Below are 18,335 nucleotides of genomic sequence, written 5' to 3'. Positions count from 1 at the left end.
ATGGGAAACATCTCTATGTTCTCATGAGCTTTCAGGCTCTCAACCCAGACTCTTTCCCTTAAATCTAAACTTAAAGGGCTGGGGGTATAGCTCAGAGGTACAGAGGGTTTGCTTAACAAACCATCCACATCATTGCCTGACATCATATTTATCAACTGACAAATAAATAACTAAGCCCAAATCAGAGAAAAAAAAAGGGAGAGATGTTGAAATGCAATATCCCATTCATGATATAGGAACAGACCATCTACATCCAAAGGTGATTAATTCTCTTTATTGGAGGAAAACAAGAAGTCATCAATCTCATTATCATTATGATAGAAATCGATATGTATACATGATTGTCAAGGCAGAGAATCGTTTGCTACATAGACCCATGAACAATTTTGCAGTGCCGCGAACCTATGGGGGTTAAACTTCTTGCAGAGTTTATTACATGCATGGGATAAATGCACAGTTTCCCTTCTTTTACTTTTTAAAATTTTTTTTGGACAAGCATGTATGAAAAAAAATCAAACCAATTGCAAGCCTGGTCATAGTGAGTGGGGCCGATCGATCCTGGGTTTGACGGTGGAAGCTGTTGGGAAAACATGTCGGGAGAGAGCTTGATGAAGGCCAATTACATCACAGATAGCCACAGAAGCCAATTTAGACATTGTTCCAATGGATGTTCTGGAAAGAATGTACCTTTGGTGTCTTCTCACCTGAATGTGGGACTAAGGTAAATGTTCTCTGAAACATGCAGTCTCTCAAACTGAAGATACTGCTGTGATACTGGACACCGCCTTACATTGCCTGAAAGTGGCCAAGTACCTTGTAAGGAGAACCACAGCTTCCGCAGTGTGGGACAAACACCTGAGCTGATGTTCTAGCCCCTTCTTTGTCTCTTTTGTAGCCCGACTGCCAGCTCTGCCCTCCCCGGGCTTGGTTTTCCAAAGTGCAGGGTTATCCAGGAGGGCCTCAGAATCCTTGTCTGTTCAAACTAAGATTTTTTTTTTTTTTCCCAATTGAGAAGCAAGTTAACTAGTGTTTGGGACTTTTGAGTGATGTCTTTGACTAAAGCCTCAAACATGTCTCAGCTTTTCCATTTTTCCCACCCATAAGGAAAATAAAATCACCTATAAGTAACATAGTTTGGAAAATCATCAGAGGACACGGTAATTATGTAACAAACTCCCCAGAGACAAAGAAGGTTAAAAGCGGGTATGGAGGATGCAGAAGCGGCTTTAATACAAGGGGTCGATGCAACTGTTTATCCCTTTGGCTTAGAAAAACACAGACACAGAGAAGCCATTCCACAGCTTGCTTTTGTCCACGAAACCAGCCACGGCAGCCACATGCTGAACTGAATGTTTGGCTTCCAAATGCGCAGACAGCCTTTGGGTTTGCAAGAGTGGAACCCGTAAAGCCGCAAGCTGAGCTGCTCCCACTGGAGTTCACAGGGAAGGAGACACAGGGCGCAGTCCTCCCTGCTGATTGTGAAGACTTTGGCTGCTGGCAGAAGGCAGGCCAGGCTGTGGCCAGCATGCAGGGCCGACTTCACAGCTGGGCTCCAGTGCACACACCAGAGCAGCAGGCAGACCGTGATGCACTGAGACCACCAAGAAGGGACCTGGTGGATGGGGTATGGCCTTTCCTTCTCCTCTCTTCCTTAGACCTGCCTGCTACCCAGGGTTGAAGTTTTCGAACTAACTCACTTGCACACAAATCTTTGTAGAGGTAGCAGGAAGTAAGTTTGCCTTTCAAAAATCTGCTTCCCCAGCGTGGCTTAAAAAACAAACAAAAAAACCACCTCAAAACTTTCAATTCTGAAAATTGAAGGATTGGAATACCTTTTCTGCTTGCAGCTCCAACCTAGGACCAGGTAACCCCTTAAAGAGAGGTGGAGTACATACAGATATATACATTGGTTTTTAATTTTGGAAACAAACTGAACAGTGTTTGGTCTGGAATGTCTTCAAGGGAAAGGCAGTTGTTGGAATGTGAAGAGAAGGGATGGGGACCTAACACTGGTTCTGTAGGACATGCAAGCGGGGCCCATATCTCACTTGCTGGGAGTGATTGTGCAAACCTGGAAAACCCGATTTCTCTTTATGAAAAATGGAAGGAGCTGTCCTTCACCGGCCCTCACCTTCCTTCCTCTTGGCCTAGGAAAACCCAGCACAACCCTTGCGCAAATCTTGCAAGGAAGAGGTGCTGCTGGCCCCAGGTTTCCTGCCTGCACACAGTCTGGAATAATGGCACCAGGATGGTTTCCCCAGCGTGAAATGTCAGTTCTGGCCATAACTCTGAGTAGGCCAAAGGGATACCTAGAGCTCTAAAATCCCAGTCATTTCCACTGGGTGGGCTTTCCCTACTGTTTAAACATGCTCATAACACATTAAACCCAAGTGCTGACCATACCACGTTTTGCATCCCATGGGAGATCAACCTCTCAAGAGGGGACCAGCTGGCTCCTTCTCCAGTGTCCACACTGTTCTTGGCCTGTGGTGTAAAGACCAGTTCCCTCTGCCATCTACAAGCTATCCAGCCCAAGCTGGGCATTGCGGTGTAGACACAAAAAGGTTAAGAAGGTAAACAGTGTCTGGGATTCACTGAGCCAACTGCCATGATCCTCAAATACCACACTCAGAGATTTCTGAAGCTTGGAAGTCTCTCAAAACCACAATGTGCAAATGGATGTGGCTGTCTTCCTTTTTTTTTTTTTTTTTTTTTTTTTTTTTGGTTTTTCGAGACAGGGTTTCTCTGTGTAGCTTTGCGCCTTTCCTGGGACTCACTTGGTAGCCCAGGCTGGCCTCGAACTCACAGAGATCCGCCTGGCTCTGCCTCCCAAGTGCTGGGATTAAAGGCGTGCGCCACCACCGCCTGGCTGTGGCTGTCTTCTTAAGGAGGCGTCTTAGATGACATTGGGCACAGTCGAAGTGGTATGGCTGGAGACTCAAGGTGGCATTTTAGAAGTGACCCAGAATCAAGGTCAAGGGCAGGAATCCATACTTTTTGGTTTGTTTCAATGCCTTCTCCAGAGTTCTTTTCTTTCACACAGAGAGGTGAATGGTAGCTGATTTTTCTGGAGTCAGAGTCCCTTTGGGGTTAGAGGCAGTAGGAAGGGGTAAAAAGCAGCCAGACTTCTTACAAAGGCCTGTGACACTGGGGTTGCTGCATCAGTCACTGGGCAGCTCCCATTTCCTCAAGAGTTTTGTGGCAGACCCTGTCCCTCCAGCTTAAAACTGCCTTTGTCCCTCCCTAACCCCCACACGAAGCTCCAAACTCTACAGATTCCGTGATTAGGAATGACAAGCTATTGGCCTTGGAGCTGAAGGTGCTCCCCTCCAATTCCCTGTTGGTTTTAGATGAGGGTTAGCTGCGCTTTCTGCCTCAAGTATGGGTGAAGGCCAGGAAAAGAGGGAGGGACAGGCAGGAAGCAGAGGGAAAGAATATTCTGGAAATATTTCAAAATTTCATAACCAAGTAAAGAAATAAATATCCACTTGCTCCGAAAATGTGAAGAGGCTATAGTGGGGGGTGGGGCTGGTAAGAGCTTGATATTAGGAAAATAATCTGAGAGGGAGAGGCCTGTGTGTCCACAGGATGCTGCCAAGCATACTGGTATGTGCATGAAATTCTCAGACTATGTCAGCGGAATCTAACAAGAGTGAGAGAGCCAAGATGTTGCCACCCCATTTTCCAGCTCTTAAGACTAAGTCCATTCTATGGTCTGATACATTATTCTACAACAATACCAACTGGAAGTGAAACTTCATCTTTCACCCATCCTGACTTTCTCAGAGTAGAAGACTTGGGTGGTACATGTTTTCACCTTTCTTAAAATAGTAGGAAATAACCCAAGTTAGTGACATCATGTATGTGCTTCCTGAAGACATGTTCAGCCTTATCTTCTACTGGGCTGGCACTCGCGAGCATCTTCTTTACACCAGCTCATGGAGACCCGATGTGTCAAGGTTGAATCAAGCATAGTTGATTGCAAGGTAGACACCTCTACCAGGGTTCACTCTTCAACTGTTCTGTGTTTATTTGTAGTTCATATATATTTATATGTAGTTCATGTACCCATATACCAGCTATATGAAGTCCTTTCATCACTAATAATAATGTTACTTTGTAGGTGCAAATAGTTACGTGTACCATACAGCATAAAGGGCTAACACATGAAAGGTCAAACTCAGGTAAAATTACATACTGCAGCAACCAACCTGCCTACCTCCTTCCTTCCTCCATCCCTTCCTCCTTTCTTTCTTTTTGAGATAAGGATTTACTAATTAGCTCAGAATGCATAGAAACTGAGATCCTTCTGCCTCAGCCTCCCAAGTGTTATAATTATAGCCCATCAAGCACACCTGTATTTTTTTTTTTATTATTATATGAACTTGGATATTCCCATGATACTTGTTGGTAGGAAATATCCTATAAACTTCTTTAGAAACATTTCTGGGCTTTCTTAAACACTGTTTGTAATATTTATTTCATTGCCTTTCTGAAGGGTGGAGTAGGTGGGTAAGTCTCCATACTCAGTGGCATCTGCTTTCCATCTGGGTCTGTTGTCATCTTAGAAACTCTTCCCAAGAGATATATAGATTTTGAAATGACAGCTTCAAACTGCTACTCTTCTTTGGGCTTGTGTGGCAGGATTCTCACTAAGCATTTGGGAGCTTATAATGCAAGTGGGAACAGGTAGACCAGATGTCTGACTTTGAAACTGGGAGCTTATGATGCAAGTAGGAGCAGGTATACCAGATGTCTGACTTTGGAACTGCTCTTAGGTATCTTTCACTGGGTTCTTTGGGGGACTAGAGCTGCTTCCCTAGTGATACTATGTGTGTGTGTGTGTGTGTGTGTGTGTGTGTGTGTGTATGTGTATGTGCACCATGTGCACTGGGGAGGGCTAGAGGTGAAAGTGTACAAGTGACAAGGATGACTTACTTGTCTAGCAGGGCTGAGAGGGGCATGAGGACAACCACCTCAGGACTGTGCCTGGGCCATCAGGGACACTATCACAGCCCATCTCGGTTGGCTGCAGCTGACTGCTGCTGAGGCTCAGGCTTTAAACAGACGTGAGAGCTGAAGGGGAACGTGGGCAAAACTGGCATTTGAGCTACCTGCCTAGGTCTGAGAGCCTCCTTGGAGAATGTCTGCCCTGGTCTATGCTCTGTGCCTGCTCTTCTTGTATATCTAACCACTGTACAGGTCAATGACATGGACTGGTTTTCATAGGACAGTCCTGATTTTAGCCTTCAAGTTCCATATCTGGGGAAATTCTTCAGTCCCTGGCAAACCAGGGCATACAATGCCCTGACCACCCCAGCTACTTTTCATTTTAGATCCCTCTGATGTAAGGGAAGGCTTATGTACCAGCTGGACCTTGCTGAGTCAGCCATCTCTGAGGTGGGCCATATCCTGCTCACCTGGTGCCTTTCCTTCTCACCTAACAAAAAGGTTTCTTCTTCAAGGCCTTTTCTGTCCCCTCCCTTGGTTAATGTTCATGAGAGAATAGGGTAAAATTGTGGAGGGGGGAAAAGTGTGTGCTATAGGCCATTTGAAGGGTAGCATTAGAAATGAATTTAAAAAACTAAAACAGAGAGAGTCGTTTTGAAAGTGCATAGCTGAGAACAGAGTTTCATCCATCATCCCCCATGAGAAATGAGGGATCTGTGTGGTTCATTTAAAAAACAAGATGGTGGCTAGTCCCGCCTCTAAGGGAGGCTCCTATGCCTTGGCCCTGCGAGGATCTTGTTCCTAGAGCGCAGTTCACCTGTAATGTGGAGCCTGGAGTTTAGGGCAGAAACAAGGTTATCTCTTCTGTGGTTAGTTAGGGGTTCTCAGGGAAAGCTGCTGGTAAGGTTTTCTGCAGGTTCCTTGCCAAAAGCCACCTGGAGAGAAGCCTGCCCAGCCCAGGGGTGGGGTGACCTCCCTAGGGCCAGGGAACACAGGTAAAGTGCACTCAGCCTTGGAGACGGATTCTTGATCCTCTTAGAATTTTAAAAAATACCTTTTAACTCCTCCTGGAGGGAAAAAAAATCTCTTAAAGGTAACGTAGAGCCACCATTAAAGGAGCGAATGAGAGAGGTCATGTAACTGACAAGAGATCAAAAAAGACACGTCTCAAAAAGAAAAAAATCCTAATGCACAACATCTACCAATATTTAAATAATCCAGTTGAAACCTTTTTTTTTTTTTCATGAAAAAATACACCCTAGATGGCTTCCTACACTGAGAGCGGAAGTGGTGGAGTTGGGGGAGGGGAGCAAGAAGGTCCATTCAGTTAGAGCTTTGCAAGATTCCTATATACAGCACCAAATCCTGTGAAGTCAGCTCCCCTTGAGTCAGTACAGTTTGTGAGAAATGAACACATCAGAATTGCAGTATAAAATATGGCCATAAAAAAACTTCTGTCTTCCAGTCCTATGCAGGCGCACCATGCAGGGTGGGTGGGGTCTCCGATGCTGGAGCTGCTCCGGCCTGGGGCTTCCCTTTCCCCGGCTCCGCCCCCTGGGTCCCACCTCCAGAGCCGGGTCACTTGCTTCCAGTGTGCCCTGTCGTCACAGTGGTGGGCCTGGGTCTCCTCTCAGCTCCGACTCCTGTGACCCCCGACGAAGAAGAAAGGAAACTACAGAGCGTGGAAGGTGCCAGACCTGCCAGGGACAACAGACATGGGTGTTTAGAATTAGCTTCACATGCCCTTTCCCAGAAAGACAGTCAAATGTGCTGGGCTAGGTGGATGAAACTTGTATGTAGCTGCGAGGCAAGCCCTCTACCCTTTACCCTGAGCTATACCACCAGACCCTGCCCTTTCATCGCCCTATAGGAAAATCTCTGCCATGTGTTCAATTTGCTTTATTCTCTGGTCCAACTTTGAGGTCCTTTTTTCTTTATAATTGTAATTGCTTTGTCTTTGAAAATGATATGGTATGCCCATCATGACATAGGATATCTGAGGCCCCATTTATTTAGCACTTTCTATATACTGTATGTTACATACTAGGATAATCTACTCCTTTCTATATACTAGGCACTGGGATGGGCGTGGATTATATACCATCATTACTAGAATGTTCGTTTCTTTAATTTGTTTTTCATTATTTTAATTTGTGTCTCTCTGTGTCACGTGTGTGTGTGTGTGTGTGTGTGTGTGTGTGTGTGTGTGTGTGTGGATAACACATGTGCACATGTGTGTGGCGGCCAGAGGTCAGCCTCAGATAGATATGTTAGCTACTCTCCACCTTGCTTTTCTGTTTGTTTTGTCTGTTTGGGGGACAGTTTGCTGAGCTGGTTAGGCAGGCTGGCCCACAAGCCTGAGATAGTCTTGTCTCCACTCCCCTATGCTGGGATGAGGAGCACATGCCACCCCACACCTGGCTGTTTTCTGTGGTTCTGAGGGCTCAGTGCATGACAAAGCACTTGACCAGCCGAGAAGAGCAGATCACTTCTTACAACAGCAGAAGTAGGCATTTTTAGAATGAAAAAAGGACCTGCACCCCACTTCAGGTCCAAATTTACATTTCAGGAAGCATATTGAATCACAGGTCTCTGAAATGAGGATGTTCATGACTCCCACCGAATCTTCCCAAAGGCTTACGGTAGACAGTTTGGCCCTGTAGCAGTGTTGTGTGGTGAGTAGACCATGAACGTCCTATATTCATCAGGGGTTTCATCCATTGATGAATTCAAAGTTGGATTGACTATTGGGATGTGGGACCTAGCTGGAGGAAGTAGGTCATTGAAGGACATTATCATTCTCCCAGCCCTCTGTCCTCTGTCTCCCTTGTTCCTGGCTGCCATGAGTAACCATTGACAGAAAGGACTGAGATTGTGAGGCGAAGTAACACTTGCCTCCTGTAACATGTTTCTCTCATAGTCTGTCACAATAACAGAAAACTGACTTGTAAGATCTTGGAAGGCACTGTTGATGCAGCAGCTATGGTACAGCTTTGGAACGGACATCCCTAGCCACTTCATACATTTGGACATAGGGAGAACCATAAAATAAAGTATTAAAATAAGCTGCTGGTGCTGTTGTACAAATCTTTAAAGAAATGAGCGGTCAGCTGTGATATTTCTTCTGGTTAAGGGTGGTGAGAAGGGTCTATGCTGATGAGGATAACTAATCTAGAGGTGTGCAATTGTGTCAGAAAAGCCCATGGAGATTCCATAAGAAAATTTAAGAACTGTGTATGAGTTGAGAATGAATAACAAGATTAGGATGACTCCTTTGGGGAGGGGGAAGATGCTAGGGGGTCAAACCCAGGGTCTTCTTAACTTGGTTTCCTACTAGGCAAATGCTCTACCACTGAGCTACATCCTAAGCTTCTGCTTTTTTGAGATGGTTTTACTGTGTAGCTCAGGCTGGCCTTGAACTTGGAATCTTTCACCTTCAGAGTGCTGGGATTATAGGTGTGTGCTCTGTATTCAGCCATGAGATGGCTCTTTCACAAAGAAAGGAATCCTTTTACTAAGTCAAATAGGAAGGCACATGATGCCTGATGGTTAAGGGGATGAGGGCTGATGGGAACCTTCAAGGCAATGGTTTTGGAGTAGAGAACCATTGGCATGCTCTAGTGGGAGATTAATATACATATAAAGATGGGGAGTGGGAGAGAATTGAAGTGTGCCTTCAAGGATATCACATTCTTTATAAAGATGAAGGCCAATGCAATACCATCACTGTTGCTTTTATCGCAAAGCCAGGTTGGCGCATATAAATAAGTTCAAATATCATCATTCTCATAAAAACAACAACAAAAACAATGAAACCCAGACTTTAGAAACTAGTGAAACCAGGCCATGAGGACTCTACCATTCCCTCATCAGTCCAGAGGGAAACTGGACAGTAAGAGGCAAGTCAGAGGAAGGAGAGAGACCAAGAAGTGCCCGGGCCTTATCTTTGGTCGCGCGGTACTTATGCCATGGATTTCTTATCTACAAGTGGAAATGATTATCACATAGAGCGGGTATTAAATGTTGAATAATGTTCTACGGTAATCACGAACATTAAATGGGTTAGAACATCGCAGGGCAAACCGTCCGTGCTCAGCTCTCCTGCCCAACCCGGACTCATCTGAAATGCCCGCTGAAGAATTCTGGTTTTGCTACATACGCACAATCTTTTTGGCTCGCCAAACTGAGGTTGCTTGAGACACTTGCATTTGAACTGTCCAGGCTGCTGCCGAGCTGTAGCCTTCGCATATGTCTCACGACGGCTGTGGCATTGAACGCTTGCTGAAATGTAGGGAGAAGGACAAAAAGGTGGTGAGGAGGAGAACAATTATTTCAGGTAGTTGGAAAACACTCCGAGACTGCTTCCTTTCACTTATCCAGAAACTGTAAGTGCTACAAATTTTCTCTGATACTCTCAGGGCACTTTAGAAAGAAAGTTTCTATCATTCTTTTCAAAAGTGCACACATTTATTTAGCTCTCTGCCCCATTCACTTGCTTCTGGCATGAATAATTTCCAAACAATACTCCACATAATTTACAAAAAGTGACTCTTAGAATAAAAAACACATATAATAATATGTCTTAATACATGATATTTTAAGGTAGTGTTTATTTTTCTATAATTGGTACCTTTTTTTTTTTCTTTTTTGGCAGTATTGGGACTGAATCTAGAGCTGTGCATATGCTAAGCAGGTATTCTACCAACTCTTTTTACTTTTTAATTTTGTGAGGCTTTTATTAAGCTGTCCAAGCTGGCCTTGAATTTGTAATCCTCCTGTCTCAGCCTCCTGAGTACCTGGAATTACAGGCCTGCACCACTAGGGCTGGTTCTATCATTGATACTGTTGTTCTAAGTGATGGCATTATTTCCAATAAAACAGTTGGTTAACGGAATCTTCAATTTTCTTCTTTTTTCTTTTTGAACCAGTGTCTCACTGGGCAGTCCTAGCTGGCCTGGAACTTACTATGTAGGCCAGGCTGCTCACAGCCACAGAGACTGGCCTTTCCCTCTCCCCAGACCCCGTCCTGAGTGCTGAGGGGAAAGGCATGCACTACTGTGCTTGGCTCAATAGAGCTAATTTTGTTTTTGTTGGCTCTCACAGCAAGACAGCCAGCTTTTAATTACTGATGCCTATTAGAATACAGAGTTCAGGCAATCAATACATGATCATGAAATTGTGATGGTTTAAATTCATCAATTTTTTTTTTTTTTTTTTAACCAGGAAACATTGATGAGCTCAATTAGGCTTTTATGTTCCCCCTTTCTCCTTTCCGTCACTTTAATAGAAGGTGACTATTCAAAGTCTGGCAAAGTGAAGGGAGACAGGGAGGGTTGTTCTGCTTGAGGAATAACAAACAAGTGAGCTGTGTCCGGCACAGTTGCTCTCTTTAAGCCACAGGTGAGAAACAATCCTTCCTACACTGTGATATCCCATAATCAAGAATCACTTAAATTTATGGTGCTAGGGAGCTGGCTCAGTGGTTAGGAGCACCAGCTGCTCTGTCAGAGGACCCCAGTTCCATTTCCAGCACCCACATGGAGGCTCACAACTGTGTGTGCACAGACATACATGTGGGCCAACACCCACACACATAAAATAAAATAATACATTTTTAGAAGAATAAATTAAAATTAGCAAAATTTATTGAGTAAGGCTCTAGGGATTTCTGTCCAAACCCTCATGGGTCACTTAGAAACACAACATGCTCAAATTGGAGAATCACTTTCTCCAGAATGGTTTAAATCCCCTGAGAATTTGGCAAGCGTGGAAACAGACACACTTAGGACTTACTCTCCATTTGCTCTTTGCAAAATTCTTCCGGATCTGGGCGCTGACAGATTCATGAATGTTTTTGCTGAGGGCGGTGTCACCGGCAATCCTGAAACACAGGCAAACAGATTTCTTCAAAAGGGCTTTTTGTGCTTGGCCACAGCGTCCCTTGCTGCTTTCCCTGGAAGCTTCATCCTACCCCCAGGGAGTTGAAGCTTATGGGGGGCGGGGTGGCTGCTGTCCTTCTAGGCTGTTTAGTTCCCGAGATGAATTGTCCTTAAGCTCACACACGCCAAAGCCCCACATCCTATATATAGTACCTTCGACATTCTACTTCCTTCCTAGCGCCCTCTTGGTCCACTCTCTACCTGTCTCTCAAGTTTTTCCTCCTTTGAGCCCACTCCCAGCAACATTAGAATTCACAACAGCTTGGGAACCTGAGTGCATGTCCCTTGGGTTCACTCCTCTCTCCTCACCAATATTAGCCCTTCAGGGCTTCTCCAAGCTCTCGCTTTTGCCCCTTAGCTGGTCCTGGTTTCCGGTTTCCTTATGGACAAGCTCCCTACACACTGCCACCTCCAGTAACTTTAGCTCAGCTTGGCTCATGCTCTAGAAAGTTCCTATGGCTCCCCGGACCATGCCCACTCTATATTCATGGCCAGAGGTGGTTTTATTGGAGCTCTTGCTGGTTTCCAATTCCCAATTCCCTCCTACCTTTCCTATCTTGCATCTCACTCTGCTTACAATCTCCTTCAGAGTGGCCAGGAACTCCCTAAGGTCACACACAACACAGACCACCCTTCTCTGTCACACACCCCTTCTCTCACACCAATACTGTCTTCTATATCCACTTGTCTTTTCCTTCAGGCCAGGGAAAGCTTCCTGCTGCTCTAAGCCTTTCCTGAATTTGACTGTTCCATTTTTCATCCTAAACTATTCAATTCTAGGTTGGTCTTTGGTATCTTTGAAAGAAGTTATTGGTCTCAAGAAAGCTGCAAGGCAGGCTTCAGAGTCCTGAACTACCTTTCCGGCCAGAAGGTACCTGCTATAGGAGAAAACCTTTCACCACCTGGACCTGGACTGCCCTGGACATAAAACGGGCCCATCACTGCAGAACGCCATCTTCAAGAGGCATCAGGCATGAAAGGAAGAAGCTCCGGGCTTGCTGAGACCAAGGCCCATCCTGCCCAGGCTTTCCTTCCCTGTAGAAGTCCCTGTAGTCCAGGAACTAGACTGAGTCCGTGCCAGGCTGATATCCCAGCTCACAGCAACCTCCTCCTGTATCCCCAGATGTATCCCTCTCTCTTCCCTGGAGGGCTCAAAGGAGGCTCAGAGATGAGCTGAAGGGAACTTGGTTTCCACTTCGAGCAGCCCCCAGTTGCCCCTTCCCCAGGCACACATCAGCGAAACAAATGTGTGAAGGAGCAAATGGAAAAGAGGGATGAGCATGGTCTGGGAACCGGAGACATCTTAGTGAAGCTTTCGCTCTTTTGGAGCTCATAGGAATGCTTCTTTCCATGCCACATAGGATGTATGTGTGGGCACATGTACCGTGTGTGTGTGTGTGTGTGTGTGTGTGTGTGTGTGTGTGCGTGTGTGCGTGTGTGTGTGTGTGTGTGCGCATGTGGAGGTTAGCCTTACGTGTCATTCCTTAGGAGCCATCTTTATTTTTTCTTTCCCTTTTTTTTGGTGGTAAGACAAGGTCTCTTCCTGGGATCTGGGGCCTCATCAATTAGGCTATGCTAGCTGGCCACTGAGCACCAGAGATCTTCCTGTCTTTGCCTCCCCAGCTGTGGTATCTCGGCTATAGACCACCATGCCTGGCGGGTCCTCAGACGTGGGCAACAAACACTTTATGAGCTGAGATATTTCCCTCAGAATCCTTCTGCATCATCTTTAACAGTTCTGTCCTCAGAAAATGATGCTAACTCTAATGAATCTGTGGTTAGCTCCTTCTTGGAAATAATTGGGCCAAAAGGATAGGAAGTGTGCAGAGTCCTGTTACAGGCCAGAGCTGGGTCCAAACCGAACAGCTTGGGGAGGTGGGGATCAGGGGAGTTCACTTGCACCTGCTTGTCAGCAGCCTGGTCTCCCACCACCCTGAGCCAGAGCCTGCTGCCTGACTATGGCTTCCCATGCCTCCTGGTGGGTTATCACGGGCCAGGATCTAAGGAAAATGCTGTCTGAGTTATTTTGGGAATGATTCCTGCTCACTGCCCACAGTCCTCAGCTGAGCTGCATGTGGGTCAGAGTCTAGCCGGCGGCAGGTGGCCCAGCAGCAGTTAGGCAGTCTTCACAGAGGCTGAAGTCCAAGTGTGCCATTCGATCTACTATCTGGACAGCCATGAATGTACAAGGAGAAAATGCTCTCAGAGTTACAAGACTCTTCAGGTCGGTCACGAGGAGTTTATTGGGGCTTTTCTTTTCTTTGTTGGGCAAGAGGGAAGGGCCTCTTTGTAACAGTGAATCCTAAAGTGAACCACCTATGTATGATTTGATGAATGTGCTGTTGTCTTTCTCGTTTTATGTCAGAATGCTCCTTCATTTCTTATCTGTTGCTGATATTTCACTTTTGACTCTCCTCTATTTTGGAATCTAGATCACTTTTACTTTATAATCATTCAAGGCTAGCATTTTCTAAATACAGCTTTAAATCAGGGCCTAATGTTTATGAGCAGTTAAGCCCTGTTTATTCATCAGTATTAGGCACACAAACTCCATGAATAGAATAATCACTTTGTGTGTGCACACACACACATATGCATGGAGGCCAGAAGCCAATGGGGGTGTCTTCCTTAATCACTCTCCACCTTACTTTCTGAGACAGAGTCTCTCACTGGACCTGGATCTTTCCAATTCAACTAGAATGGCCAGTCTGTGAGTTCCAGGGATGCTCTTGTCTCCACCTTTCCAGCACTGGGATTATAGGCAGGTGAGGCCATGCCAGGGTTTTGTGGTGCTGGGGGATTGAACGCAGGTCCTCATGCTTGTGTGTGTGTGTGTGTGTGTGTGTGTGTGTGTGTGTGTGTGTGTGTGTGTGTGTGTTCTAGTGTTCTAGACATGTTCTACTCTCTCTGGTTTTGCCACTTGGTCCAAATGGGCTTGGTGATGTCTGGTACCTCCCAACCGCAGTCTCTTGGCCTACTTCTAACTCCCATGGCCAAGCAGAGCCAATGTGTCTGGGATCCTTGCAGAGGGATGGAATCTCAGTCAACCTTCAGGGGTACGATGGTTAATTTTGTATGTCAACTTGGCTAGGGCATGGCCCCCAGATATTTGAACATATGCTAGTTTCTATGTTCTGATGGAAGTATTTCCTAGATAATATTTGTAGACTTTGAGTTAATCACATCATATGGGTGAGCCTTATCCATCAGTTGAAGGCTTTGGGAAAAGAGAAGAAACTCTGTCTTAAGATATTGCTGCTACATTCACTGTTCCCTGGGTCTCTCTGCACATTTTTTATTTTCTAAGCCCCACAATTAAACAAGCAATTGTCTTAATTCTTTAAAATACATTTCTCTCATGCTGATTGACTTAATTTGCTTGTCAATGAAGCCAGAGATAAATATTCAGGGCCATCTGACCTGGAAATGAGCCCCATAAGTGCTGCTGTGAGGCAGGGATGGGTTCCTATCCCACTGGTTGCCAGTTCCTGTGCTTTGGCTATCAGTGAACAGTGTGCACGCTCCTTATCAGGTCTCAGCAGGAGAAAGGCAAAACCCCAAACCAGAGTAGGCTTAGAAATAGCTGCTAAACGGTACTGACTAGCTTCCACAAGAAAGAGCCCTATTCTGTCTCGAGTGGTCTGTTCTGAGGTCCAGGAAAGCATATGTGCTTCCCAAGGGCTCTCCTAACCCTGGGTGGCTTGGATAAAGATGGACAAACAAGCATGGACTAACATGAAGTTCCAGGGTTTGAGTGTGTCAGGAGCACAGCTTTGAGAACAGCGAAGTTGGAAAGGCTCCACAGCAGGCATTTCTCTACCTCCTGCTGGCTCGCAGCTGGGCCCACATTTTCCTTTGCCCATCACAATGCAGGGAAGCATGGGACCTGAGTGATGCTTGCCTCAAATGTATATGTTATTACTTCCCAGTGCCGGGCTTCCTGAGAATTAGGAAATACAGTAAAAATGGAAGAGCTTGCCATGAGCCTTCTGATTAGGAAACCCTGGGTGGCACAGCTCCCAAGCTTCCAATGATGACTTTAAATCTCTCTCCCCAGCTTGACTTCTCTTCTGGGTGCCACACTTCTTCAGTGTGTACCTACCCTGGCTCTCCAAGTCCCAGCATGGCTGGCTCACCTTGCCCAAATCCAATTCATCATACCCAAGCCACACATTCTCATACTCGACACCCCAAGTGTCTCTCATTATTAGGCCCCCTCCTCTCCGCTCTGTACCTTCCTGCCCCATATTCAAGACCCCCTTCTAGCTTCCCTTCCCCAATCTTCTATCCTGTAACCAGACAGGGCTTTCTGAATGTAAATCTGTTCTGCCTGGTGAAGCAGGCTTGGAATCACATAGGTGGGTTACAAGTTCAAGGTCAGCCCGGGCAATTCAGAAAGACCATGTCTCATATTGTTTTAAAAAATGAAAAAGGGGCCAGGGATACAGTTTGGTGGTAGGTTGCTTGCCTAGCACATTTGAAACCCTAGGTTCAATACTAGAAAATAAAAATAGCAGCAGCAGCAGCACCACAACAAATATATAAATAAAAAACTTACCACCCTGCCTAAACCCCACCAAGGCCCCCTTGCCAAAAAAGGGGCACAGTTCAATTTCTTAGGACACTAATAAAATATTAAGAACCCATGTATGTTACAGATATGTTGGGTGCCAGGTGGTCGTGTTTGTTACATGTACCATCTTAATTAACCCCTTGAAAATTCCTCCAGGGTGTGTATTACCATGTATGATCTGGATTCTGTGGAGGATGCCCAAGCGGTCCAGGCATTTACCTAGTCAGATAATAAGAGATGAAGCCAGGCCATACTCCACTAGTCCTCACCCTTGCTTCTAGAGTCATCTCTCGCCTGTCTACTTTTACTCTACGATACCAAGGAATATCAAGTGCCACGGTTCGTTCCTAGACATTCAGTGTTTAGACCTATTCTGGGCCCACATGTACTCATCCTGCTTGGAGCTCCTCCCCTTCCTGTGGGCTGGGCAGCAACCTTCTACTCAAAAACCTGGCTTGGCACCAGATCTGGTTGGGCCTATTCTACTCTCCTGAAGTTCCTAGAAAGAGTTTGACTTGTTTTTGTTGTTGTTGCTGTTTTTAAAAGAAACTAGCTTTCCCTGTCATGGAGGGGGAAGGAACCCAGGAGACTCCATCCCTCCCTGAGGATCTGTAGGCCGTAAATGGTTGCTAGAGGAGAGACATTTTTTTCAGTGGTGTACCCCCTGGTAAGGTACCCATGTAAATAACTCCTCATACATTTATGTAAGCAAACCTAACTAAACTTGTTAGGACTCTCTCTTCACACATATGCACATCACACACACACACACACACACACACACACACACACACACACACACACACATACATGTATATGTCTGTGTATGTAACAAAGATGTAGAAGAGGACCTGGTGGGGGATTAGTGGGAAGGGGACAAGAGAGGGTAGCAGAGTGAGTGTGATCAGAGTACATTTCACACACATATGAAACACCATAATGAAACCTATTCTTATATATAATTAATATATGCTAGTAAAACTGTCTTTAAAGGGCTGGAGAGATGGTTCAGTAGTTAAGAGCTCACATTGCTCCTGCAAAGGACCCAGATTCAATTCCTAGCACTCAAATCAGTTGGTTCACAACTGCCTGTAATTCCAGCACCATGGGGATCTAATGTCCTCTTCTGGTTGCCATGGGCACCTGAACTCATACACATCCACCCATATGCAGGTCCACACACATACACATAATTAACAATAGAGAGAGAGAGGGCAGACTTTAATCTGCCTTCTTCTCACTTCCTACAGGGTGGGGCTCAATTATTGGACAAGCTTGAGGAAGCCAGACACTTCTCTCTAGACGATAATCTCAAAAGTCTGAGGCCTTTAAAGGCCTATTTGTGGGAAGGAAGAAAAACTTTCCTGTGCTGACACCATGTGCACCATTCTCTGAGGTTACGAAGAAAGATCTCAATGACTTACAATCAGAACTGTCCACTTTTCCAGGAAGTGCTTCCCTTGCTTCCCCAACCTCTGCTGCCGCCCTTCTTTATACAAAGAAGAGCGTTCACTGTGGAGCCAGACCTTTCTGGCTGGAGCCCTGGCTTTGCTATTAGCTGGCTGTGGTGTCTTTACTCAGTTCCTATTTCCTTATCTCTGGAGTGAACAGAAAACCAACCTCCCAGGGTTACTGAGAGGAAAAAAAGAGTGAATACTTTAAAGCAATCGGCAGAGTTCCTGGAACACAGAGGAGACTCAACCAGGATCAGGGCAGGAGTGACACATTAGAGTACTGTGAAGCTGGGTTATGACACTGCCTCTAAGAGGGTCCCCTGAAGGGGGTTAACAGCTTGGAGGGGATGCTTTAGAAGATGACAGGCCAAACACAGAACAGTTTCCTGTGGTGCTTCTTATGGGAACTTTCTCCTGAATAATTCAATGTTCTCTGTGTGTGTGTGTGTGTGTGTGTGTGTGTGTGTGTGTGTGTGTGTGTGTCCATGTGTGCGCACAGGTATGCTGGGGGGTGAAATCCAAAGTCTTGTACATACTAGGCAAGGGATCTACAACTCAGCTACACCTCATTGCCCCTATGTTCATTATACTGGGTGCTCTAGTTTATGTATTAAATATGTTCAAAGGTAACTACTAAAAGTTTAGTCCTTAGCTTGTCATTCTTGGGAGGTGGTGAAAATCTTTATGAGGGAGGGCCTCCTGGGAGAGCTTTAGGTCATGGGGTGCCCTTGAATGGAACTATGGCAAACTGATCTCTTTATCTTGTTTCCTGGCTACCATGAGGTGGGTTTCTTGATCCACCATGGATCCCCTCTGCTTGCCAAAGGCTCCACCATAACAGCACCAGCTGAAACCTTCAAAACTGTGAGCCAAAAAGAAAACTGTTGTCTTTTTAAGTTCACCAGCTCAGGTATTTTGTTATAGTAACAGAAATCTGACTAACCCACTGAATATCTTTTTCTACTCTTGGGTACTTGTTTCAAAGTGGATGCTCATGGGTCTGTAACAAACAGACATTTGCTCTGCCTGGATGTTGTGTGACTCTCTTTTATGTACACTAGCTCCGCTATGTCTTACCCTAACTTAGTAAATTAGAACTATTGCTGTTAAAAGTGAGAAAGCTGGGCCGGGCGGTGGTGGCGCACGCCTTTAATCCCAGCACTCGGGAGGCAGAGGCAGGCGGATCTCTGTGAGTTCGAGGCCAGCCTGGGCTACCAAGTGAGTCCCAGGAAAGGCGCAAAGCTACACAGAGAAACCCTGTCTCGAAAAAACCAAAAAAAAAAAAAAAAAAAAAAAAAAAGGTGAGAAAGCTGAGACTTAGCAAGCCAAGTGTAAACCCAAGTCACACTTAATTGTCAGTGAATTTGGGTTCTGTGGCAGTTTGAATATATTTGGCCCCCATAATCTTATAGGGATCAG

General features: G+C 45.6%; 1 protein-coding gene across 3 annotated transcripts in view; it reads right to left on the bottom strand.

Annotated features, from left to right (window-relative positions):
• Positions 1 to 258: 258 nt before the first annotated feature.
• The window catches only part of Camk1d (calcium/calmodulin dependent protein kinase ID), a 419,461-nt gene continuing 401,384 nt past the window's right edge, over positions 259 to 18,335 (bottom strand). Inside the window, exons 9-11 of one of the 3 annotated variants that reach the window (XM_052727099.1) lie at positions 10,744 to 10,831; positions 9,157 to 9,231; positions 259 to 6,647 (exon numbers count right to left, since the gene is read on the bottom strand). In XM_052727099.1, coding sequence (XP_052583059.1) covers positions 6,555 to 6,647; positions 9,157 to 9,231; positions 10,744 to 10,831 — 256 coding nt within the window. In that variant the 3' untranslated portion in view covers positions 259 to 6,554. Of the gene's footprint in view, positions 6,648 to 9,109; positions 9,232 to 10,743; positions 10,832 to 18,335 lie in introns of all 3 variants that reach the window. The other 2 variants (XM_052727100.1, XM_052727098.1) reach the window with 2 other exon arrangements.

Source organism: Peromyscus californicus, unplaced genomic scaffold (assembly GCF_007827085.1).
Source record: "Peromyscus californicus insignis strain IS unplaced genomic scaffold, ASM782708v3 Scaffold_8__1_contigs__length_139910024, whole genome shotgun sequence".
In the NCBI taxonomy this organism is placed as follows: Eukaryota; Metazoa; Chordata; class Mammalia; order Rodentia; family Cricetidae; genus Peromyscus; species Peromyscus californicus.
Note: the sequence above shows the minus strand (reverse complement) of the source record. Positions and strands in the feature narration are given on the sequence as shown.